The sequence below is a fragment of the Neolamprologus multifasciatus genome, chromosome 10 (genome assembly GCF_963576455.1).
Source record: "Neolamprologus multifasciatus chromosome 10, fNeoMul1.2, whole genome shotgun sequence".
In the NCBI taxonomy this organism is placed as follows: Eukaryota; Metazoa; Chordata; class Actinopteri; order Cichliformes; family Cichlidae; genus Neolamprologus; species Neolamprologus multifasciatus.
In genome coordinates this window covers 14,270,056-14,296,924 of record NC_140448.1, presented here as the reverse complement: position 1 = coordinate 14,296,924, position 26,869 = coordinate 14,270,056, and the positions used below count along the sequence as shown (strand labels likewise).

At 40.1% G+C, this 26,869-nt stretch overlaps 1 protein-coding gene across 4 annotated transcripts in view; it reads right to left on the bottom strand.

The window, feature by feature from the left end:
* LOC146509824 (pro-neuregulin-2, membrane-bound isoform-like) overlaps positions 1–26,869 on the bottom strand; it is a 77,486-nt gene that overhangs the window by 40,786 nt on the left and 9,831 nt on the right. For 3 of the 4 annotated variants that reach the window (XM_085173935.1, XM_085173934.1, XM_085173936.1), the window contains exon 2: positions 104–269. In XM_085173935.1, coding sequence (XP_085030061.1) covers positions 104–269 — 166 coding nt within the window. Of the gene's footprint in view, positions 1–103; positions 270–10,277; positions 12,086–26,869 lie in introns of those variants that run through there. The other variant, XM_085173937.1, reaches the window with a different exon arrangement.

Here is a 26,869-nt window from a genome sequence, read left to right as displayed (position 1 = left end):
ACTGCATCAGCCCTGCCTGCTGACAGTAACGTCACCCACGGAGAACCTTTTACCGTACCGCCTATGTTGGGTTTACAGTACTCGGTGTTTGATTTGTACTCACTTGCTGCTCCTTATTTTGACTTTTTTGCTTTTCTTCAGCTCGTTGCCATCTTTGAACCATCTGTAGGTAGGGGCAGGGTTTCCTGTGGCCTCGCACCTAACTGTGAGCTTGCTTCCCTCGTCCACTATCATTGGATTTTTCATCGGTTTTAACTTTGGAGCCGCAGCTAAAAATAGAGAAAGACAAAAAAAAAAAAAACAAGTCAGTAATATAGTAATATATAGACATGGACTTGATTATGGTTTGGTTTATGTGTAATTGTGTGTTTTAGGAGGAGACAAAGAGACTGCAACAGAGGCGGTGATTGTCTCTACGGACTGAGCCAACAGCTCTCTCATGTAACCTCCAGATGTTGTCACCAGAGACATGATCAGCTTTACCTCAGACTAATAAACAGGCTGATTTTCAATCTGGCATCACTTTTATAAAAACACCTGAAGCAATATTTAGCAAACATCCATTGGCTGATCTAGAAAATCTGCAACCGCAAACTTTAAAGCCAATCTGTACGTAAGAAAAGCCAATAACATTATGACTGCATAACAACTAGTCTGTTGTGATGATGGGAACAACAAAAACAAAAAAAGGGATTTAATTATAGCTCTTTTGTTTGTTACAGTATTGTGCTTTGCAAGAGCACAAAACCCTTGTTTTGCCCAGAAATGTTAAACTTTGAGTGAATTTCTTGTGTGTTCATTTCTTTCTCTGTATGCTCGTATCAATGATCAGTGCCTCGGCAGTACACTCTGTAAATTCTTGCAACTTTTCTTTCCCCTTTCTTTTGTCCCCAGAAGAGGAAAAGATTTTAATTGAAATATGAAAATGATCTGCATCCAAAGCACACACAAAACAGACAACACAGACACACTCACTCATTCACACAAACACTTGCCAGCTGACAGCTGCACACATGTTTAGGAGAAAACTCATCCAGGGCGGAGCGAGAGGAAAGAGGTGAACAAGGGTCAGCCAGGGCTGGCCAAGAGCCCCCTCCAAACACACACACACACACACACACACACACGCACACACACACACACACACACACACACACACACACACACACACACAATTTCCTGCTCCATGTGTAACATTTAAAATTTCATGCATTTGCTGAGTTGAGTGGTCCCACAAATCGCAGCTATTTGTGGTGCATCAAAGGAAGACAGCTGAATGAAGACAAAGCATGACAAGCAAAATTAAGTACACACAGCTAATGACTTCAATTAAACACTGAAATATCAGTGTACTGAAATTATCCCTTGTTGTCCTCTTTTTTTAAAAGAGACTGTCCCACTTCACTGACCTGGTTAAGCGACATGTCTGCACAGAGAGAAAAACTCTAATGATGCTGCAGTTTTTATGTTCTGTGTGTTTTTAAGTGGGCAGCGGGTGACAGTGGTGGGTTTTGATGCAGCTACAGGTATATCTGTAGATTGATTATATCTACATAACAGCATTTTCACATTTTAAAATGTGGCATTTCAAACGTATACCGTTGTTAAACAATAACCACAAGTTTGTGCGCTACTTTTGAAGGTATTGTTCCTTGTCAGTTCTGCAGAGGTCACTGTTGCTTATTACTGATCCTACCTCAATATACTCTATTATTCACAAGAACAGAAATGCAAGCACTTCCCGGTGCCATGTAAGCCAAGCAGATGTGACATTTAGGAACTCTGTTGCAGCCAAGCTTGTCAGTGTGTCCTACAACTGACAGTGTGTCCTCCACTCTACATCCTGACACAGACCTGTGCTCGATCTCCCGGGCCACTTGGCGCTAATTCTCCTGACAGGAGCCGGAGGTCAGTGCTCATGGTCCCAGTCATGGATCTCTCAGTAACGGACATGAAATGATTCCTCAGCTGAAGCAAAAGTATGATGTAGACAAATCATTCATTCTTGTAAATAGAATTTTGCTAAGAACACACTGGGCTCGAATAGGAAAATTCCAGCTAACACTAGGCTAAAGGATACATCCTTCACCTCAGATCATTTAACAGCAATGTTCAGGGTTCCAAAATATCATCTTTCTGTAATTTTTCAGTAAGGAAGTAATGTAATGCAGTATGTATACAGTTATTACTTTATAATTAATTATTATACTTGCACTTCAAAAGGTTTTTCAGTTATCTGTTCACCTGGCGGTTAAAAACCGCCCAACAACAACAACAAATACAAACGTCCCTTTTTCTTCCCCTGCACTCCTGATACAATCAGCTGAATTCAGTTTGCCTGCAGGAGGTGTACAACTTTTAAAGAGTAAAGATACGGACATTTTTTTTATTTTTCTTGCACGAAAGGACAAGAATGCTGAAATACTGAAAACCGCCCGCAGGACAGAAATAGCTGCATTATACTTACATAACACAACTTGCAAGCATCTGCACAGATAGCATGCTAATGAAAAGCTAGCAAAAAAATAAATAAAAGTGATGACAAGTGAGTGTTTGCCGACTCCAGCCCATTAGCCAGACCCTGAACTTGTTGCTCATATTTATAGCATTGTAGCCTCCATTTCTACCTGTAAATGTTCCTACAGTAGAGTCACTGTGGCAACCGCTTTAAGGTCTCTTTTGGCTAGCTATATCTTTACTTCATGTTCATATATAAATGCTAAAATGAAAGATCCTGTGTTGGTCCTCATTAATATAGAGATTTGTGTTGGTCTGTGGGACTATATCCTCAGGTTTATAAGTTAACTGGTCATTATGAGACTATGCTTTTCAACTCATTTAACAGAGTAATGTGAAAGTAATCTAATAAGTAGTTTGACAAATTACTGAGTAATTAGTGAGTAATTAAGTAACTTACTGAATTTAACTCCTTTTGAGAAAAGTAACAAGCAGTGTATAATAAATTACTTTTTTGAGTAACAGTTGTTACTCACGTTTTCTGATATTTAGTGAAGTAATCTTAATTGCTGAAGGTTATTGTTAGATAGCTCGAGTTAGGCCTCAGAAACCAGTTTTAAACACAAAAGAATGTAAAAACCACGATTACTCTACAATAGTGAATACTATAATTAGAAAATTGCGCTTGTGTTGCACACACTGCTTTTTCTGGGATCAAAGAGAGAAAAATGTCAGATTTAAAATAGATCCCAACCAACAGAGATCAATGGAAAAGCTGGTATTTTTAGTTCAATAGCTGGCATTTGATACTAAAATTACTGGAGAAAAACAAGGAACTTTTATCTGTGAACAACATCCTGCTGGAAAAGACTCCTACACAGTGGAGAGTCGCAGATGTGCCACTGTAAGGTGGCACGTACTAACTTTAATGAGCTTACGGTCTCAATATGGATTTGTGCGCTGCAACTGCTTGACACATTCGGTACAGTTCAGTTCAATTTCATCCAGTTCAGTTCAGTTATATTCACATAACTCCATCTCACAACCACAGTCATCTCAGGGCACTTAACACTGTAAAGTAAAGACCTTACAGAATTATAGAGAAAACACAAAGATCCCCTTTGAGGAAGCACTTGACGCGACAGTGGTTTGGGACAATAAAACCTCATTTATGCAGCAAGACATAAATGTGGCTTTGCAGAGAGTCATAACATTATATAGGCTTCACATATTGTATATTACCATTCAAAATCAACTCTGCTAGTAGGGCTGGTTTATCGACAGCCTGCAGCAAGACCATATAGTGAGTGCAAGACTCCTGATGCTCCAGATGTACTTCGTTAAGCATTTATTTATTAAATCTAATATATATATATATATATATATATATATATATATATATATATATATATATATATATATATATATATATATATATATATATATATATTACACAGGACTGGAAACTCAATGGAGATAAGACTTCACAATGTAGCCTCCTGGTGCTCTTCACATTGCAGAGCTAATGGAAAATTACCAAAACTGAATCAGCTGTGCTGTAACTGCATTGTTGAATACAGTAAAATAAGAGTACACATGTGTCAAGTTTTAATAAGCAGCTTACTCAGACACTCTCAAGGACTTTTATTTCAATTTAATTAGGATATTAGTCTCTACTTTTCTACTCAGTGACTTACAAAGCTTACAGAATTTACATGGGTCCCAATTCTACATAAATGAAAATACTGTGCATGATTTCCCTACACACTCAACTCTGCCAGACCCAGCACATTGCCTGGGGACAGCCTTGTCAGTCATAGTGCGGCGCGGGAATGAGGCTGAAACGTATAGAATGTTTAGTGCTTTGTCTGGACACAGGTCCGTCGTTGCCAAGCAAATTAAACAAGTTTCGTCCTTGACTGGAAAACTTCCAGGAAAACAGAGCTGCACTTTTCATCAAACAATAAGCCAGATGTGTGAGAGGGAGTACTCCAGTATACCGTGCTAATGAAGACGCAAGGAATCTTTGATATACATTTAATGGTAACTTTAAACCATGTATACATTAGGACAAAGAAGGATTTAAAATCGATGTACTTTGTGATGTAGTAGCTCAGTTCTGGAACGACATATGGAAAAAAAAAGCACTATTCAATCAACAGTTTAATGGACATTATTGTGCAGGCTGTGCAACAAGGTAAAGCCCAACATACATTTTTTTTAGAGAACATGTTCATTTTACCAAGTGCAATTAATGTTTTCCAACAAGATAATAAAGACTCGTTATCCTTGAAAATAAAATAATTTCTTGGGGACAAGCAGTTGTCTCATTTTCCATTACAGCAGTGGAAAAAGTTTCAGGGAGTAATGATAAACCCTCGCCTCAACAACAGCCTGATTTTCTCTATTTGAAGCACAGGGGCAGCTGCAGATATGGACTATAAAAACCCAATTTGAGAATAGAAGCCTATCCGGTGTGTCAACAGCTCATGTCTTGGGTAACAGTTGGAAACCTCAGCCCAGAGAGTTGTTCAGAAACAAAGTTACTTGATGAATTAACAATACAGTGCTCTTATTGAGTGAACGATTCTGTTTTACTTCCAGGAGCTTAGACAAGGAATCTGAGGCATGCCTTTGTGTTTTCCTTTCTAGACAAAGTATCCCTGATTACTCTGGTGTTATGTCACTTCACTGCACGTTGTCAAACGACAAATTACATGGTGAGACAGCCAGAGAAATGGGTTTTGCATGTGGGAATGGTCTTCAAGCACCTCACACTAGTCACTGTAACTCAACATCTGTTCAAAGAGATCATTTCAACAGCCTCCCAGCACATCTAGTGCACTTTCACCAAATAATTATCTGGGACATTGTTTATATGTGACCTCTCTCTTACCAACACTGCATGTCAGATTTTAATTGTGACTACTGTTCTGAATAATGAACGTTTGACAGAAGTGATAATGACTGCAATTCAAAACTCTTTTGAGTAAATGAATCCTGGGTTTAATCACTTCTCCTTTCTAGTAATTTTCCTATGAATTCAATGCTGGCACTTGAGTTAAATATAGTAGTCAGTCAGTAGTCATCAAGACTCCAAAGCAGATCACAAAAATAGACTAAACACTGAAGATGCAATTGTGAATTCAAAAGGTCTTATCTCACCCCATCTGTATTTTGGATTATCGCACTGGTTCACTTAGGACCAAAAGAGGTTCTTCCATTTAGATTTGCTTACAAGCAGCAGAACTGGCTTCTATTTACAGTTGAACACATAAAAGGTAAACTTTTACTAGTCCATGTTTCACAATGTTTCCTCCATGCTTGCCAGTGCAGTGCTTGCAAAACCATGTTTGTTTCAGAGTCCAAGTACTATAGAATTTTGTTTGCAACATTAAAATATATGTGTATATAAAAAATTAAAATTTCTTCTATCATGTCTATAGCACGGTCCAGAATCATCGCTTCATTATGGTTCAGGTCTTGAATGTTTAAGAGTGACGCAGCCCACCTTAAAAACCAGGATATCCCATTGGGCATCCCTAATCTAATAAGAAAAAACTGATGTATGTTGTTAAAATTTTTATTCAAAAAACAAACCACAGAGGCTGTTGGCCAGAAATTGCTAATGCTATCTAGTCATGTGCAAAATGTTAAAGCCAATGTGTGACCCACCTGCCACTGGGACATTTTGGATTAATGTTTTATTGATTATTGCATTAATTGTTGTTTAGTTGTTTTGTACTGCTGAGGTTTTATACATTTCAGTTACCGCTAATTAAAGAGTAGTAAAGTAATTTATTTTATTTATTAATCACAAAAATCATTCTTTTGTAAGCTAACATCACAAAAGCTACAGTGGGTAGTGACGCAAGTGTGACTTGGCAAAGGTTTTACCCCAGGTGCCCTTCCTGACAGAGTCCCAAAGGCAATAGTGTTTCCTCCTGGGATCCTGGGAATCTTCCGCTTGTCATGTGTAAACCACTACACTATTAGCATATAAATTTGAAAAAAATAAATAAACAAAATTATAATTCCATGTTAGGTTCTTACCCTGTGCTTATTTAGCTGTAAGTGACATTTATGTTCAGGAAGTTTCCATTAATATAACCATAGTCGTTACTGTTATGTTCAATGCCCCAACTGTGCCACGATAAGCGCCATGCAAATGCTTTACACAAATCAGAATTCCTTGGTATTTGATTCCCAGAAGCTGCCGCCTTCTGTGTAATTTAAATATCACATGGCATAACAAATTTAAATAAGACATTTGTTTATTCTACCAAGAAGTATTTTTACATCGATATGGGAATGAATGCGAAAGGGATGCTCGCATCAACACCGCCCTACATGGCTCCACGAAGCTTTCGACTACTTCCGGCCCTCCATTCGACGCTTTAAACCATGCCTGGGTATTTTTGGTTCTTGAGTCTCTATCTATAGCTTTGCCTGAAAGGGTGAGGAATTTTGTTTTATTTTTTTTTAAAAAGGGGGGGAAAAAAGGTCTGGAAAGCCAAACAGCAATAAAATGAAAGCAAGATGGAAGAAAGAAAAGCTTCTCGTGTGTTGGTAGATCAAACAAGGGCAGCAGCTGGAAAGAGATTCCAGCAGGATGCCCATGATACTCTGTTTCTGCTAGATGTGTAATACACTTTCAAAGGGCTGTAAGGATTTGACTACAGCCATTACTACAGCTGCTGGTCTCCTAACCCCAGCTACTGAGATTGGTGAACAAACATTGTAAAGACAGAGAGGGACAAAAAGATGGGATGCAGAGGTCTACTTTTATGGGAAGACAGTTCTGATATCCCACAAACTTAAACTTTATCATAAGTTATTTTTAAGCCATTTTCTTTCAGACAACTTTTCCATAAGACGTTTGCAGAATGGCAGCGAACCTAACATAAACACAGGCACAGTTATTGTATTCTATCACCTAGAATCGATATTGTCTTACTTATTTTCTCAATCCTTTTCCTGTTTCCAGCAGGAGCTTGTAATAGCATATTAAAATAAATATATTCAGTAAGAGCTGTAAGAAGCAAGATCACTCCTGAATCAGAAGCTGAGGCTGTCTGATCTTTCACCATTAACTCCTCTGACTATTGGTTGCCATAAATTAGATTACTTGACGACGACTCTGGAATTCTTCAATTTAAAGGTGTGGTGGGTGTTAGCACATGGCAAAAAAACATTTGGCACAAAATGAAGGAATAAGCTCTTCACTTCCATAACTAATTATTACCACGCTCACTAGGCACGCAAGCCAAAAAAAAGAAAAAGAAAAAAAAGAACATGCCTTGTTCTGTCTTGGTATTAGAAGTAGGAGGAAGTCTGTGAAAAATAAAATACTTTTCCAGTTTTCCCCTTGCTCTGGTGTCTTACTTGCCAGCGAGGACCAACGCTTTAGCAGAAATGTCTTTGTCGGGACCTGTAGAAGTTCTGCCTTTCCCACCCTAGACCTGCCTCATTAGAAAACTTGTGCAATTTTCTCCAAAGAGTGTCAACTTACAGACACAATAAACGTAGCCCTCAAAGGCAGAGATGTGAAAGGAAGTCGTCATGTAACACTGTAGCAGGAGTATTCCCTAAAATCAACACTGAAATATTTTCTAGTCCAATTGCTGAAAAAAGTAATTATAGCTGACAAGTACCTACTGTGAGATGATATGCTTAAAATAAAATGTAAAATTTCATTTTCAGGGAAGCTGAGGAACCCGGGAGAATTCTGTCTTATTTTTATAACCCTGTAATGTCTGTGATTGATTGAGGACAGTTACACCAAGACCAGCCGTTATCCAGCAATACGTGACCATATTCCAGTGAGTGTATAGGCAGCAGAAAGGTAATCTACAAGGCAGTCTTAGTGCTACAATACAAGTATGCTGCAAGTGCGCTGTAAGTTAGCAAGCTGGAATATCTGTATACTGTATTCTGTTTTGAACTAAACAAAGACAAATAAAGTAGAACAGATGACAACATATAGGTCTGATAATAAAATGGTTATTAAATGCTGGCAAAATTTCATAAGGAATCAGATCAGACTGACGAAATTTATAGAAGCTGATTCTCTCCAAGTACAACAGAAAGGAGTGTGTTTTTCATTTTGGAGCCAAGGCTCATAAAACACGTCTGATGTTGTGCTAGTACCTTTAGTATGTATACAGTAATCGTCACCCACATGAATGTATTCATTTTGACGTACTTTGAAAGCTCAGTTTTAAAACAGGTGAACGCGTCGCCTCGCACAGGTTACCCATTTACCCGTCTCTGTGATGAATGAATCCAATTTTTACCAAGAAAATGATGATTCAAAAATCAAATGATTGTGCTCTGGGGGATTCATATAAAACTGACATAAGCCATGTATCAACACGCGGCAGCTACACAAAGACATTTACAGTAACATTAAATGCTTTGTGCAAAACACCACAACAGGCAAACACAGTTTGTTTCCATTCATTTTGTGACAAGCAGAAAAAATAAACTAGAAGATACACATTACATGCAGCTGTTTTCTGTGTGCACAGCAGCTGTGCGGCAAATTCTCTCTCTCTCTCTCTCTCTCTCTCTCTCTCTCTCTCTCTCTCACACACAAACACACACACACACACACACACACACACAAAGATAATCTGCAAATATTCCAAGTCCACTTTCGTTTGGGGAGCTGTTTACCTGACATGTTTATAGATTATAATCACACTTGGAATGACGACTGGGAATTATTTATATGATCAGATCTGCATGTGTAATAGAACGATTATATAAAGTAAATAGGACAAGAATAGCTACGATAGCATATTTAGGATGAAAGGAGTGCAATTTAAAGAATTAAGTGGTGTAAACACACTGTTTTGGGGTTGTTGGGGTTTTTTTGGAAATCATATGACTAGTCTTGATGGTTATCTGTTGGAAGCTGACAGAACTGAGATCAGTGGCATCAAAATGACTATAAAGATGAAGAGACCGAGCCTAAAATAGAGTATCTGATCAAACGGAAGATGACACATAGTGGCTACAGTAATAAACAAAGTTTTGTTTTTGGATGCCACTAAAATAGGGATTGTGCTTCCCCATGACCTGAGGTCAATCTACAGTGACATGCTGCAGCTTGTAGGATCCTCTACTGAGCACGCACGTCGCCACCTTAGTGACTCTGAAAGACAAACAGCTTCCATTTTATTCAAATTTCATAAGTGGCTTCGAGCAAAAATACGGAGACACACTGAATGACTCACCACGGAATAAAATTCTGATGAGCACTGAAAACACGGCTAAACCCTTAAATTATTAACCCCGTTAAAGACTGTGTAATGAAACATGATTTACAGCTGCACGCACTGCTTTTAAAAGTATAAAGCATTGTGATACGGGAGGTGAACTCTGAACTAACACAAACCTTTAAAGCGTGTTGTAGCCAGTCACCAGTTTTCAGAGACCTTTTAACAAAACGACACTTTGGTCGTGTGAGGCGCAGGGATTAATTGAAAGCTTATTCTATACACAAGTCCTTTCATTTGACTTTCATGCAATCCCAAAGTGCTGCCAAAACCAGATGTTTCTCTTTCAAGCTGACCACCTGAGAAGTCTTTTCCATGTGACAACCTAGCAGCAAGCTTTGACAAGCCAAGGGAATACTTACTTTCCCACACTTTCGTAATAAAGCTGCAGAACGCAAACTTAATCTCACTTGTTCCCGTTCTCCAAATCTTTCTCTTTGTCACTCTCTCTCTCTCTCTCTCTCTCTCTCTGTCTCACACACACACACACAAAGTGGAACACACGTTACACAGAAATCATCTGTCATTTAATTTTACCTTTAGTGGGATCACCTTCTGTCTCCTTTTGTCCTTTCTTACCCACCCTCTTTCTCCCTTTTTTATCTTTCCTCTTTCCGTTCTCTGTCATGCTGTCAGATGTTAGTAAATCCTTAGGAAAAAAACAGGTAGTCCTTTTTGGGAACGTGTGGCAAGTGGGCACCACCAGACTCTGAGCCTGTTAGAGCGTTTCTCCTCCTATATAAACTGGCTCCAATAAGAGGAGGGAGAGAGAGGAGCAGGAAGGGGCAATACTGTAGAAGGAGGAGGGAAGAAAAAAGGTGGGGGAGGCAAAGAAAGCATTTCCCATTGCTTTAAGGCAATCAACTGTTGTCTTACTGGATCTATCAGATAAGTAAAATGTCTTCCAGGCCCAGAAGCCAAAGCTGAGGACAAAGTGAGAGATCCAGGGAGTACACGTGAAAATCTGAAGTCAGCCCATTCAAGCTCCGTGGCTCTGTTTCTCCTGTCCCAGCAGCATCCTCTCATTTGTAATGAAGCGTGCAGAAAGTGAAGTGAGACAAGTTAAGCTGTCCACTTTGCACTGCTGACCTCAGCCACATAATTCAGGCGGAGACTTGCCCCTTACCAGGTTGATGTTTGGGGTCCCAAAACACTTCACATCTGTTAAACATTTGTTGAAAACAGATTCAGTGGACGCGTGTAAGAGAGCAGTGTGTGCGCGAGGTGCCAAAATGTCAGATCCCAATCGGCGACAGACTGCTTCTTGCAGAACTACACAAAAATCGGCTCTGCCGGTCTGCTCCCCTTCCTCTCCTCTCTCTGTCTGTTAGTACCTCTAAGTGTTACAGGCAAGTTTGAGCTTGTCTCCGGGTGTCTTTCTGCCTTTCACTGCCGCTGTTAGCCCGGTGTCATCAATGTCCACGCAGCAGTAAGTATTACAATGCCAGTTTTTACAGTAAAAGTAAAATTTTATTCGCACAGCGCCTTTCAAGATAAATATCACAAAGTGTGTCACCACAAAAATGCTAGAACGTCAAAATAAAATGTCTGATATTTCCTTATCTCCTAAAGTTGAATGTGCATTTCAGTTTTTCATGCCTCTGTTGCATTCTGTGTACTCAAAGAATTTAGGGATTCATAATTTAGAGGAATTTCGGAAAATGGAGAAAGTTGAAAGTCAGTAGAGGTACATGTGTGGCTCCAAAAGTGGCAGAAACTTAAATATCAAATAGGCAATCACCGTCCTGCCTGACTCTAATATAAAAAGGATATTTTTTCTCTTTGTATTTGTGTGAAACAGCATTTAATGCGAACATAACTACAACATCAGTTAATCTGTTATCTTTAGTTGACATAACTCAAGATGTGACTATGTAAAAAAAATAAATAAATAAATAAAATTAAAATGTGCCATCGAAACAAGAGCACAATGACTCAATGAAACTCATGTTTTAAAAAAAACAATCTGTACATGAGTCACATGTGAGACCATCCCGGGGTTTGTCTCAGTCAAGCCCTCAGAGGATTCTTGACGCTGCTTGGGAGTAGGCGGCAGCAGCAGGGATTGAAAGGGGCAGCCGAAGGGTCATGTCTTAACAGGTCAGCTCACTCAGTGGCATAAGCTGTGGGCAAGGAACCTGGAGGGGTCGATTCAAGGCCAGTGTTTGACACGCCAGTAAGGTTCAAGGTGGAGATTTTTCTAGTTCAAAAACAAATGGCTCTTTCTGCTTTCCCTCTCTTGTTCTCAGTGATATAACAAATCAGCAGTTGAAGCTGTGGACTGTTAAGGGGATTCAGTATCACAGAAAACTGTCCCTTTACCACCTTTATTCCCCCCCCCCCCCCCCCCCCCCCGCCGCCCCGCAGACTCAAAACGCACTTCCTCCGCCTCTATCCTACAAGATGAGACTTGCTCAAAGAACTGCTTGAGTGTGGGTGGGATTGCGATTCACGCATCTGTCATGTACGCGAGTATTTGTGACGTCGGAACAAAAAAAAAAGCGTGCCTTTTAGGATGACTTGATGCAGATTTGGGAGAAGATTAGTCTCTCAGGGCATCGCTCATCATGCTCTTCTAAGATCTCAAAATCTATTCAAACGGAGCCATGAGATGTAAATGACACAGGATGACATCACCTATGAGGGTGTACTGTATTTAGCTATAGGGGCATTTGTGTGATGTTGATCTTGGACAGCAACATGTACCTTTAGGTTCAGTAAACATTTATTATAATGCGTGCTAAAATCTGCAGCGTAGAGTGTGGATGCAAACGAATGAGCTTTACAATCGCCTGCTTGCCACAAGTGTCTCCCATTGGGACGGTTACATAAAATATGCAAGAACTGCATGAGCATGCACGTGAAAGTGAGGGGAGGCGGACTTGTAGTAGACAACACACTGTGAGAAAATTATGTTTTTAAGAACCTAGGCTCTGAACAAGGTCTAGCGTTTTGTATATGACCTTCTGGAGTACAATGGAAGTCTGAAATAAACTCACATTTTACACACCCAAACTCAAATATGGTCATGAACTTGTAGATCTCTTCTTTTTTCTTTTCTTTTTTTCTACACTACTCTAAAGCATCTGCTGTTTTTCAGCAGCCGTGGGCTGTCCTTGGATTAGGGTCTGTAGGTGGAGAGACACAATAGACCAGTGTGGGAGTGGCAAAACTTTAAGAAATCAAAGAAAAAAGGAGCCAACCTCTGTAACTTCATACATAGATCCTCCATAGATATGTGCCCTACCCATAAATGCTTCATAGATCCCATCTCTGGTTGTCTCCTAACCCCTTCATTGCTTCTCCCAGAAAAGGGAAGATAGCTTCCCTGCATGATGGAGCTGAGCTCCAGCCTCCTAACAGCAACATACCTGCACGTCATCATTCTGATACTCCTTAAAAAAGCCCTTTCATAAGCACAAGAGTTTATCTCTTTAGACATAATGGCTTTAAACAGCCATTAGGTTTTACTGTTTACATCTGTCTGCTATTCTTTTCCAGCAAAGTGTATACTCAGGACTTAAAGCAAGGTAAAGTGCCTGCTTTTAACAAACATCTATATTTTTGATTGACAGAGGTGAGGCAAAGGCAAGGGGGAGAAGAAAGAGGACAAAACCTTCTACGAGAAGCAGAAGTAAAAAAGAGCTAGAATAAATAGAAAGCATGGAAAAAAACAGCAGTAATGGAGGAAGAGAAGGGAAGACAGGGTTAAAAAAAAAAAAGCATGAAAGAGGGAATTTGTGAGTGAAACTAACGTCCCTTTCAACAGATGACAGAAAACAGCCCCACCTGCTGCATTCACCTTTTTAACAAGGCATCTGTTCCTCAGCTGACCACACGCTGAGCTGTGCTGCTGGAATAAAAAACACATTGTGCCTGAAATAAAGACATGCTGTGTGGTAGTAACCAAAGAGTTTGCACCAAACCCAGATTTGTCTGCATGAATTTGACAGCTGCTGTTTGCTCATGTGCATGTGCTACAAATGCCTGCACAAGCGGACAACGTGTGGACAGCAACAGCCGAGGAGGGTCGAGACGCCATCGATTAATGTCACCTTGCGAGCTGCTGAGTGGAGTGGAGACGTGACACAAATCAATGTCGGTGACATCTGGAGTTCCCAGAAAGGGGCTGTTTTCTCAAGGTCAGCTGCGCCAAGGTCAACGGAGATTCCAAATCTGAGTGTTACTAATGAGTGTGCTCAGCAACAGCTGGGATCGGGATCACAGAAAAGAAGCCACAAGTTGCTTCTGCTGCCTCATTTACAGCATGGCAAAATGGTTGGATGCATTCAAATCAAGTGTGTCCGTCTGTTATTTAAGGGGAGCTGCCAGAAACCAGAGGGAAACGACAGCAAAGAACACAAGTGTTAAAACAAGGAAGTGATCCTGTGTGGATTCAGCTCTTTGACGTTTCTGCAGCACATAGCTGTCACCATGGCAACCGCAGTCTTAAAGGTAGCAACTAGAGTATGTGAGAGAGGGATGTGGAGGGGCGGAGAGAGGATGAGAGACCGGGAGAGCGAAAGCAGAGAGGATGCTAGTGAGAAAGTAGGAGATAATGTGCGAGAAATACAATGGGAGGAAGAGTGAGGGAGGCTGAACTGAAAGACAGGTAAGATAAGAGGGCGTGGGGGGACGGAGCAACACCGCGAAACAAAGAAACGCAGAGGGAAGCATCTTCCGAGCAGCTGCAGCCTGGCCACTGTATCGCTCTATAAGAGAGATGTCCATAAGTAAGCCTGTGCCAAGCCTGCTGGGAAGCACTGCAGTAGCATCTCAGAGAGGGAGAGATGACAAACATCAGCACTGAGCATGCTCCACTCTCAAGGCCACTGAGAAAATGAGATTTCAGCTCTTTAGCCTCCCAGTTTGTTCAGTTCTCCCGCTCTGTACCGGTCTCCATCCTTCACTAGCTCGCTCTGACAGACACGTGACATCACCGACGCCTCTCACAGCTTTAGATGTGGCTCCACAGTGGACAAAATGTGACTGGTGTGTCTGATAACTGATTGATTTAATGGCAAGAGGCATCTTCCCCACTTACGGCCACGCTGACTCACACTGTGACAGGTTTGATTGCGGCTGAGAGGAACAAGAGACGAGCACAGCAACTCATCAGCCGGTGGGGCATGATACTGCAATAACAGTCCAACCCTGCCACCAGATTTGATCTGTGTGCCTCCCGACTCTATCCGACTGTCTTCCTAATCTGGACGGCTGCCAGAATGGAAGAGGAGAGAGAATGGCAGCCATACATTAGTGTCAGACCTACCATTAAGCAGATTTTGATTTATGTTACGTTTTGCTCTTAATGCCTGTACTGCAGGCAGACAAACACCTACTCACACAGATGTACTGTTGTGTGTGCTTTTCCTTTGTTTCACAACTGAAAACTGATTCCTTTTTTTTTTTTTGGCCTTGCTCATGGTAATGTGATGAAGTGTGGGGTTATGTGTGCTTGAGAGCAAGAGAGAGACAAAAATTGTGCGTGCATTGAATGTGTGTGCAGGAAACTGTACAGAAAGCTTTAGAGGATGTCAATTGCCTCTCGACTTCCAGTGGGGCTAAACTGGCAAACTCTGTAAAACAATTTTCTGCTCCCTGATGATGAAAATAAATATTAAAGTCATTGAATTTCACGTTCGCTAGCCACATCCTTTCAGCTGGATAAGAATAGCTCATTGCTGAGATTAAAATAGAACAAACATTTTAAATGACAGATGCTGTCTGAGTAGCTGAGTATGACTTTGATCCTCTTAAACAAAAAAATCCGCTCTATCTTCTTAAGGTTGCCTGATTGAATCCCTCTCCCTCTCTCCTCCTCTTGTATTCATCCACCATTTAAACATATTTATTTTCTGAGTCTCTTTGTCTGTCTCGCTCTCTCTTTCTCTCTGCCCGTCTCCCTCCCTTCTGCCAAAGGAGACATAAAGAGGTTTGTGTGACGGAGCAGATTGACTTGAAGATAGAGGCTGGAAGCAGATCTGCTCTTCCACCTCCTCATTCTGCTCTATCTCTCCTGCTCTCACCCAGATGAATAGACAAACAGTCTCCCACATGCTCTCACAGTTTATCAAACACACACCCACATAGAACGAGGTCTTCACGCAAACACATATGTGCGCTCTCGCCAGGGAGAACAACACACACTCAATCTAAGTGTCTTCAGGCTGACAAAGTATACACTGTCACACTCAAATACAAACAGACCCCCTCAAACACGCTCGTACGCATACGCATGCAAACACACAGGTGCATCCGCATGTAAATAAAAGATGCACGTGGGTCACTGATGCATTTCAAATTGACCTTTTTCCACTCGTAGTGTAGTAAATACAAACCACTTGCATGTAGTTTACTAAAACGGACCTTTAATTTGCCACATCTGAATCACAAGATAGTGGGGGTTTTCCATTGCGCACATTTTAGCTCTTAAACTGACAAAAACAAATTTCCCCATCTTACATAGAATTATGAAATACATATAGAGCTATTAATAGTATACCTGTTATATCTGTTTCTATAACCACACAATAATAACACCAATACCTCCAAATTTCCATGACTGACAAACATTTACATTGCGGATTGAAATAAATCATGTGTAAACATATCTGAACTTTTTTTTTTTTAAGTGAATCCACCAATGACGTTTTCATACATGGTTTAAAACCGAAACATAAATGTCCACATGGGAAAACACGGGAAGGTTGTTTTCTTATCAGCAACCCCCCCCCCCCCCCTTGAAAAACACACGCTCATCCGTTCTGTGCTTTGCATTCTTCACATAAAATCAAATTCCTTTTGTGCTCTGCACTTTTCTTTATCTCCAGAATGTGCTTTTAGAGAAGCACAAACATGTCACAATGAGGACACTGAAGTGTTTCACACACACTGAAGCTCCTTGGTCAAGTCATTTGCAATTCGTGGCTGAGCTTGGGCTTATCGACTCTGTCTTATCTCTTTGTTTGTTTTTCACCAATCTAGGCTTTTCCTGGAAAACAGGCCACTACGCATGTGTAAGCTTAGATCATGCTTTGGCGGCATGAGCCCAGACCAAGGTGGTCTCAAATTGAGTGAATTTGATAAGTGGGCAAGAGAGCTGGCCCAGCTGATGGTGCCAGTATGGCCTCACACTGAGCTCTGGCAAGCCAGATGTAGCTGACAGGAAGCCAAAGCTGTGGTTGGGTCATCTCGAAGCGACAAGATGACTGCAAAGGCACACACACACACACACACACACACACACACACAGAAAAAAAAACCCCCTCTCTCTAACTCTCTACAAGCAGTTAAATCCAATGCCGAGCACAGCAGCGACTGACAACCCCGGCACTAAGAAGGAGGTCAAAGCTAGCTAAAGCTCAAGCTCAAGGCAAGCCACCACCAGCTTAGTGATGGAGTTGCGGTACCAAAGCTTTAGCTTAAATTCTAATAGTTGAATTTCAGCCAAGAGTATTTAGTATTGCTCAAAAAGCCAAGTAATAATAATAATATCATGCTATACCAGGTTTAGATGGATAAAAAGGAAATGCTAAGACACTGGAGACAGGGTCAGAGTTTCACTGACTGCAATGCAAAACTAAGGTCAAATAATTACCCAGTATTTTAACCAGAATGACCTTTCACAGTTTTAACAGGGCAAACAGAGAAGTTATCTACCGTGATATTTTTCAAGGTACGTTTTGTGTTGTTTTGTATTGCTGGCTTGCCTACAGTGGTTTCCTGGCCCATGGCCATTTGCAGTATGATAACTCCTCGCTTCTAAGCCTAATGTCATGAAGACAACAAGGGAAGGAAAAGAAACATGCCTAGACAATGTGTAGTAAAAGTACACATCCCAACAGATGTGATGGGGAAAAAGCGGAAACGAGGCTACAGGGCTCACACTGCAGGGACTTTCTGTAACACTGATCTTAGTGGCTTTTACAAGTACAACAGACCACTGTGAGGAATGCTGCGTTCTCATTTAGGGTAAAACACCCCCAGAGTTAAGGGGTATCAGTATCACAAGGGAGATATTTCCTCTTTTGTCTGCATTTGCTGCAGCGAGGTGATGGTAGTGTGCTGGTCTGTGGGCCAGCTGGGACACATCTCAGTTTCCTTCTGCACACACACACACTGAAGCTTGCTCTACGCTGCTCGCTATCTTTCAACAACAAGCTGAGCAACGACCAGACGGAAATAGGTCCTATTTGTGCAGGAAGATAAATACACTTCTGCACCCAGTCCTGTCCCCTCCAGATTAGAGCAACACAATAATGAGCAGGAGCACTGGTGGAAGGTCAGAAGAAAGCAAGGCTAAAGGACAGAGGAACAGCCAACGACGAAAACACACACCCCGGCATGCATCACACGCGCAGGAGTAATCACAAACAGACATGCTTGCTTTTTACCTTTTTAGAATTTCAGAAAGTTTTAATGATTGCCTAAATTTTCTGAAACACCTTGGGGGGTTGGGGCGGGGGGGTTACTATCCTACGTCATACTTCCCAAATCATTCCACTGGAAAATGTCCACAGTTTACAACTTGATGGCGTCACAGTTTGTAGACCAGTTGTCGGACGGCACGCAAGGACTGCTTTGAGCGTGGGCGTCAAGTATCTAGTCATCTTATGGTGTGAGGAATGAAATATCCGTATATATATATTGTAAATACTGAGGAATACAACGGTTGAGTTGTCGACATGTTATTGCTGGGTGAGTCAGCAGCGTCATAATCTTCTATCAGCTCTTCCTCGGTATTACGTTCAGTCATAGACCACAGAATTAGGCAATTTATCTCCAATCTGCAAATGATGCAAATTTTCATTAGTTCTGTTGTAAAGTAAACATCTGTCCCAAGGTCGGAGACCCCTGTTGAGAGAGACAGGATTTTATCTTGGTCCACTTCCAAACACCGCTAACAAGCCATTCCATTCTGTGTAAAGTTATTTCATGTTAAGACACACATCAATCCACACCTACAACATACCTGAGGAAACAAACCTTCTCTCAGGATATGTACTGTGTGTGTGGGGTGAACATGGCCGGACATGTCCCTTAAACACACCGGGAGGCGCCCAGCAGGAGTGCCAGCAGCCCCTCTTTTCAACACTTCGGCACGCTGCACACAAACACCGTTGCCCTTCCCATGGTCCTTTTGTTCCCTATGATTTTGTTTTTGTTTGTTTATTTTTGGTTAAAGTTCCTGTCATGGACACCATCAGCTTTCTTTGCTAAAATGCATAATTGGCTGTCATATTACACAGTTTTCGGACAAATGTTTATTTCAGTCTATTAAATTTGACAGAGGCTGCATGTCAGTGTTCATGCTTGAATCACGGCGCAAATGCAGGTAAGTTTTGAAGCTAGCCATCCTACAACCAGCTGATGTAGGAAAGCGTGCATATGCTTGCAGACTCAGAATTATAGCACATGTATTTAGAGAAATTAAGCAATTATCCAAAAGGATAACACGCACAAGCACCGGCAAGCAACAACATCGAGCTGGGAATTTCTTTCTTCCTCGATCTGCATGCATTCCCCATAAAAAAAAAAAAAAACACAAAACAGTAAGTGTTCAGATTCAGATGAGGAAAGGATGAACTATTTCTGTATGTACCTTTTAAGAAGGTGGACTGAAATGTGAGATATCTAAATTAACAAAACAAATAAACTACTCTGAGAGTAATGTGCTCCACGTTCTAAGCAACACTGTTCCCAGTGACTGAACAAATTTTACTACCGTGACATGACCAAAAAAGAAGTACAAAACACTGGTACGTCTGTCATCAAGTAGTGACTAAATAAAACTTGCCGAAATCTACTGATAAAACCAGCAGACTACAAGAAACTGATGCTTGATGAGAGTGAAGCAGTAGCCCGAGGCCTATAGTAATTGAAGGTCAAAGAGAGAGAGAGAGAGCGAGAGCCTCAGTGAAAGGTTATCATCCGTACTGTTTTTTATTGCCACGTTGTTTCCTGTGAATCTACCGGACAATTTGTTGAGGTGACAGTGTAATGAAGAATCGCCCAGAGCTACAAATGGTTAACTGATGAGTAGGTTGAAAAAAATGCTGCTGCAATAAGTCAAATTAAGGCTGTGAATACTAAAATAAACAAATCACAAATGAAGTCATGCTTGCCACTGCTTAATGCAACCTGCTTCTTACTGTTGCCCAATAATAAGAAGCAATAATAAGCTGTACTATAATTCTTCCAAAGACTTGGCACTTTCTTGACATTCTACACTGTCAGTTGATACTGTTTCTCTCCTTCTCCAGCCAAAACAAGCTACACGGCTTTGGGTACATCGAGTCATAATTTCCAATGAAACAGCGAGAGTTGCATTTGTGTTTTGATTATAGTGTTTGTGTTTTATTTTAAGGATTAAGTAAGACTGTGTTAACTCCCGTTCTCCACCACAGTGTCACTGACATTACAAACACAGTGCGCATGTATGTATACTTAAAAACGTGTGTGGTGCTCTACAGTAACCGAAGCTAGAGCCAAAGCTAAAGATGTCGCCGAAGACGTTAAGCTGTTTACACAAACCTTTTATACCTTGTGATTGAGGAGCTCCATTCTCGCCTATAAACCAGTTTATGGAATGTTTATGGAATGTGTTTTCTTCCATGATACGCCTGCAGCTACGAAGATCGACAAGCGAAACGTGTGCCTGCCAGCTATGCCCTCCCTCCGAGGACTGAGCAATAGTAGACTACTTCTGCAATATGCCAAAACAGTGTTGATCTCAAGAGTAATTTGTGTGAGCACAATCATGACCACAGGCCTCCAGCTTTAAGCAATTATTCTGTTCATAAGAATTATCAACCAAAAGTGAATCTAGTGCTCTGTCGGGCTGCAGAAACAACAAGTATCAGACGCATGGAAAAGAGTAACCAGTTTAGTATTGGGGCAAACCAAGAAGCTTCATGAGGCTTCCGATCACAAAAAAAAAAAAAAAAGAGGTTACCTGAGTAGTTTGTGAGTTATGCCGTTCACATGTATTAATCCAAAGTGATATTAATTAATATGTGATATGATTAACCTGTTGATCGATGTAAAGAATGCAAAATCTATATATAACAAAGTTAATAGCCCAGAATTATTTCCCCCAATTTAGTTGGAATGATGGATAAACTGTATGCAGTGCAGATTTCCAACATTGATTTACACTCTATGCCATTAATAGAGATGGGCCACATTGTTTTGTTTTTTTAGTGTCAATGAATAATTAACTTCTAATGTTCTGTTGTTCTTTGCTCCAAACAAAAAGACTAGTCTGCAGTCTAATCTTTTTCATACTGAAATACAGCGTAAGTTTAAAAAAAATCATGTTTGTTTTACATTTATGCATGTGCAAAAGTCTTTACTCATTTGTCATTTATCTATATTTAACTTCCAAGGAGCCAGACTTTCTTATTTGTCTTTAAAAGTGGTCTTGAGCAATAGTTCTCCAGACTTTCTGAAGGTCTTTCTTCTGAAAGTTTTTCTTTGTACATTGGCTGCTTTTTCACTCATTTTCAGTCCAGTCCTTGTACCTGACCATTTTCAGAGGAATGTTTATTGTTTGTTAAGCCACTTAACACTGACCTGTGACTCATTCAAGCATGCAAAAGGCACATAACTCAAGGGATGAACCAGTGTTGTGTTGACACGTAAGAGACAAGTTAGGCACTTTGTTACTAACAGCCTGTTTCAAAAACACATAATTTGTTGTCATTTCTTTACTTTAATCTATGAAACAATCCAAAAATAACACAGTTTTAACAGGCATAAAACTGGATTTTTGCACTAACAAAGTGATTCTCAAAGAGCTATTAGCTGAAAACATGCGTGTCCTTACAAGATTTGAATAAAGTAGAGAACAAAAGAAGAAGTGGGAGGCCTAAAAAATGATACACAACAGATGACGAGTGTCTGAATGTAACGTGCTTAGGAAAGAAAGACACAGGACCTGAGAGACGTATCGGTCCCTTCAGCTCATCCATCTACTGTTCAATGATGTCTCATTAGAAATAGTCACAGTGGAAGGGTATCTGTCGAAAAAACAGTCTCAAGGAGAAATGGCTGATGTATGCCAAATTACACAGCTGGACCAAAAATCCAGCTGTGTAAAACTCAGTCATGGATTGGCCCCCCCAGATCCAGGATTTCAACATTTTTGAAGCAGTGTAGGATCATCTTGACAGTGAACAGAAAGAAACTCCAAAACAGATAACATCCAAAGAAGAGCTTTGCATGTCCTTCAAGAAGCCTGGAGAACTAGTCCTGAAGACTACGTAAAGGAACTACAAGGAAACTTCCCTAAGGGGTTCAGGCTGTGTTGAAGAATAAATGTGGTCATATCAAATACTCACATTCAGGCTTGTTAGAAATTCTGTTTTTGCCTTATATGCTGCATTTCTGTGTGCGTTTGCATATGTTTCAAGAAATTCTGCAACTATTTCACATTTTCTGAGAGAAACAAGGGGTGGTAACCCACAGCACCGTATATGTCTCATATTTAGACTTCACGTTTAAAAATAGGATCTTGTCTCTTTCTATTTACTGATTTCTTATTTAATGATAATACCAAAGGAGTTTAAGAGGTTATTTTTGGTGACAGCCTTTCATGGCGTGCACAATATAAAGAAAAAAAAAACAAGTTTTAAATATTTAAATACATGCACTAGCTGCAGCCTGTGAAGGAAGCGTATTGCAGCCCAAGATAGCTGCAAATTACTGAATAATTCAAAAGGCTGAGTAAACTTGAACTGCCTTCACAAAGCAGGAGGATACAAGTCATAATGATCAGGCCAACGTAAACACACTAAATAGGAGTATAAGGTATGGAAACATGTGCTGCAAACCAGGTATGTGTGCTTTTTGTGTGTGTGTGTTTTTCCATTTCATTGGCAATTTTGTGTTTTTTTTTCTTAGTCATTCATCTATAGTGAGTTTTTTTTTCTTTTTAAATTTCAGTACATGCCTTATGTTATTCAGTGCTAGCTCTGAAGTATTCCTGTAGTAATACTGTAGTATTTGAAAGAGTCGATTCTTTGTATTTTAGGAATGTCCACCCCAGGGCATTCAGGGGTATGTTTTTCTACACAACTGTCTGCGCAGAATTACAAGAGGGCATCTTTTTGTCCAGCCTAACACTGCACATGATTGTATCTCCCTGAGGGACTCCATTACAGTTAGTTTAGTCAAAGAAAAACAACCGCCTATAGCTGACTGCAGAAGTAACAGCATAGTTCCAACGACAGGAAAAACAGATTGCCTTTGTCACCAAAGCAAAATCCAAATGGCTGTGAGTTTCACAGTTGTTGTGCTGTTGATCTCTTGCGGACTGTACAGCGATTGTGGCCATTTGAGTGCTGCTGACACTGCTCCAGCTGTAGAGGCAAGGAGCCTAACAACTGCTGGGACATTCCCAACGGACTCATCCCTTTCAACTTTTTGGTGTTTCTCCCACTTCCTCGTCCTAATCCTGATCATATACTGCCTCATTGTGGTGAAGTCAACATTCTTCAGTGGGTTGAAAAACTCTAACTGCTAAAAAGTCCACTTGCAGGGTGTAAACTGTAGTTACAGAGGCCAAAGTCTAAGAACTACAATATTTCCAACGTTTGTGTTAGACTAATGTTCTCTTTAGTGCCAGATGTTCTTTGATTTCTTCTTTTATTTATCTAAAATGTCCCTAGCAAGTGTTCTATACACATTTTGTTACTAAACTGCTGGCCAGCAATTTTAGGTATTCAGCAGAAATAACTGAATTTATAAAACTGGTAAAATATGATAACACCTAAAGCCGTTTACAGTTTCCCTATGCTTATAAAAGTTCCCCTCTTATACCATCTCTCAAGGTAGTCCAAAGAATAAGCCACTGGCCGTTTTATAAATATTGACCAACTTAATTTTTTCTAATGCATATTCTTAATTTACACTTAAAAGATGCTGCAAAGGAATCACAAACAAATACCAACCTACAAACTTTTAACTTGTCAGGTTTATTACTGATGATGTAGTCAGTAGATATATATTTTTTTAAATGCAGATCCTTTTATGTGGCTCTAGGAGGTTGAGGGCATCTGTTTATGAATGAACTGACACATCCCAACAATATAAAAAAACGTTTCGAGCAGATTTTCATTGTGTTGTCGTCGTTTAAAGAAACTAAGCACATCTTCCCAGTTCCAAAACACACACACAGAGAAAAGACACATACAGTGAAACAGGACACATGAGGAGAAACTGTAAATGAAAGTAAGGACTGAAAGTCACTGTCACACAAATATACAATAAAAATAATATATTATTCCTGTGATAGACTGTGAAGAGAGAGAAGAGAATGGCTGTCTGGATGCTCAAAGAATGCTGTTCAAATCGTGCTATGTGCATTATTAGCAAAATTATTTTACAAGGTTGGATGATTAGTCTACACTGCATTATTTTCAGCTAAGAAACTGCTCAGCATCTGGTACTGAAGAGATCCATGGCTTTTATTCCATTTGTTTCTCTGGCGGGGTGGGATACGCATTCTCAATAAATGCCAAAGACAGTAATAATTAATCTGTTTATGACGCCATCACTTAAGGTGATTAAACAGAAATGGGAAGCTTTAACAAAAGGTTTAGTGAGAGAACAGTGAGGTTGAGATACACTGCTTAACCTTTGCTAAAATTTTTAGCTGTAGGCCCAGCTTTTAGTCTAATAAATACTGCACTAAACACTGTGACTATTTAGTGGACATAGTCAAATATTGTGATCTACACTACCACTGCACTACTACAGTACTTGTGACTTTGGGCCCCTGAAGCTTCAGCTGTATTGTACAATAGAAAACAAGAAAGTAGTGACTGAAAATCACAGAAAAACACAGTAAACACTACCATACAAAAATATAGTAGGAATCATATATTAGCCCTGCGTCAGGGTGCCTTGAACTGACCCTGAATCAGATAAGCGGTTGTAAAGATGGATGGACTGAGAATTGTTTGATTCCCTGTTTGGGTGGAAGGAGTCTCCATAAATGCCACAGACAATAATATTTAATCTGTTAATGACGCCATTGCTTAAGGTGATTAAATGGAAATGGGAAGCTTTAAGGAAAGATTTACAATAGTGAGGTCAAGATGGCGTGCTTACTTTTTGAACCTGAATGAACAAAAAAAAAAAAGGGTGGGGGCTTGGTGACTCACATTCCTCATTTAAAGGTGACCTTGGCCCTTTGGAAAATTCCAAAACCGCCCTTGCAAAAAAAAAATAAAACAAAACTGGAGGTGATCTTTGGTGGCAGCGTCATTTAATAAAGAAATAAATTCTGTTGTTAAAACCAATTTCTTCCAGATGAGAGCCCTCGCGAAGATTAAGAACGTTCTCTCATCTGCTGACTTTGAGAAAGTAATTCATGCCTTCATTTTATTCGGGCTTGATTATTGCAATAGCTTTTATTTCGTAATCAGCCAGGCTCTGCTTTGTTGTCTACAACGAATGCAGCAGCTCGACTGCTGTCAGGCACATGGTTACAGAATTGATTTTAAGATTTTATTGGTTGTTTTTTTTAAATAAATGGTTTTAAACGGATTAGAATCCTTTTACATTTTTTAACTTTTAACTGTGCACATTCCTGATACGTCTTTAAAGTCAGCTAATCAGATGCTTCTGGTAGTTTTGAGAAGCAGATTAAAACACCTAAGTGTGACTGAGTTATTGTTTGTCTTCCCAGCTCGGTTATACTGCTTTTAGTTGTACAGCACTTCGGTTATCCCTCGTTGTTTTTAAATGTGTTAAAGAATAAATAGATTTGACTTCTATAAATGTTGGCAGTGGTTGAGGGGCTGTAAGCTAATCTAAAAGTCCAGCTCGGTCCACTACATAGTCACAGTCCAGCACTACACTGTAGTGTCTGAGACGTCAAGGCCCATTAGATTCCGCTGTAGTGTAAAACAGGTAAAGATAAGTAAATGGGGCATATTAGTGGAAGGTTCTTCATATCAAAAAGCAATGCATCAGGTGCCGGAGGCTTCCATGCCATGTTACAATGCCTCACTGATAAAGTATAATTAAAGGTTCAACCATCCTTTAAAATGTCTTTTGGTGCTGACACTGTACATTAAATCCAGTGCTAGTGTTTTACAGGGAGGTTTATAAAAAATAATAGTGTCTTCCAGGCTGAATGAGCTGTTTAACTGAATAGCTGATAACATGGACGTGGATGTTTTCCTCTGAGGTATGCCATGAGATCTAATAAAGTTGAAGAATAAATTAAGTATTTAGACTGAACCTGGATCATTTTATCAGAACACACAAATCTGGGTTATGTGGAGGCAAGGGTGACCTTTTTATTCTCCTTTTGATATTCTGATATATTCTGATTTTTATTATTATTATTTTTAAATATTATTTTTATCTTTTTGTCTTCCTTCGGATCTTCCTGACAACAGCCAGCGGGCAAAATTGGGGCGATAGGGTTTGGGGTTATGTAAGATTCTTGTGTGATAGAGATAGGTTGAGTGAGAGCTGATTTAATGTGCTGGTCCACATTTTCCTGCAACTTCTAACCATATCCTCTTTTTTTGTCCCTGTTGCTTTAGAAGGACCAGTAAAGATTTTTGTACCAATTCATTAGCACAGTTTTAAAACATAATAAAACTGTAACAGAACTGACACTGGATATTTCTGACTGTTAATTACATAAAACACAGGTGGAAACCCTCCACTTGTCGCAGAAAGTATCAGACAGACTATCCTCGTGTTCTGCTCTAAATAGTTTTGCCATTTCAAACGCAGCCTTCATCCCAGTTTGTGAATTCAAGCAGGCTGGAGATTAATGGAGATTATTGTTTGCGAGATTAGGTTCCAACTGTAAGACTAATCTGCATTCACACCATTAACCAATCCAAATCTGCTTTTCTGTCTGACGGTAGATTTCAGCCAGCTGCAGTGTTGCAGTATAACAGCCATGACACAAAGATCTGTGGCTTTACAGTGAAGGTAACTGCTCTGGATAAAACATGACTGTTTCTCTAATTATACACAGAAAATATTGACCTGCTTATCAGAGACTTGCGACGCAATGTTTGATAAAAGCTGGTGAAAAGGTGCAGTTTACCTGCAGCAGTAGGTGCATGCACACTAAAAAGCATAAGGTATTGATC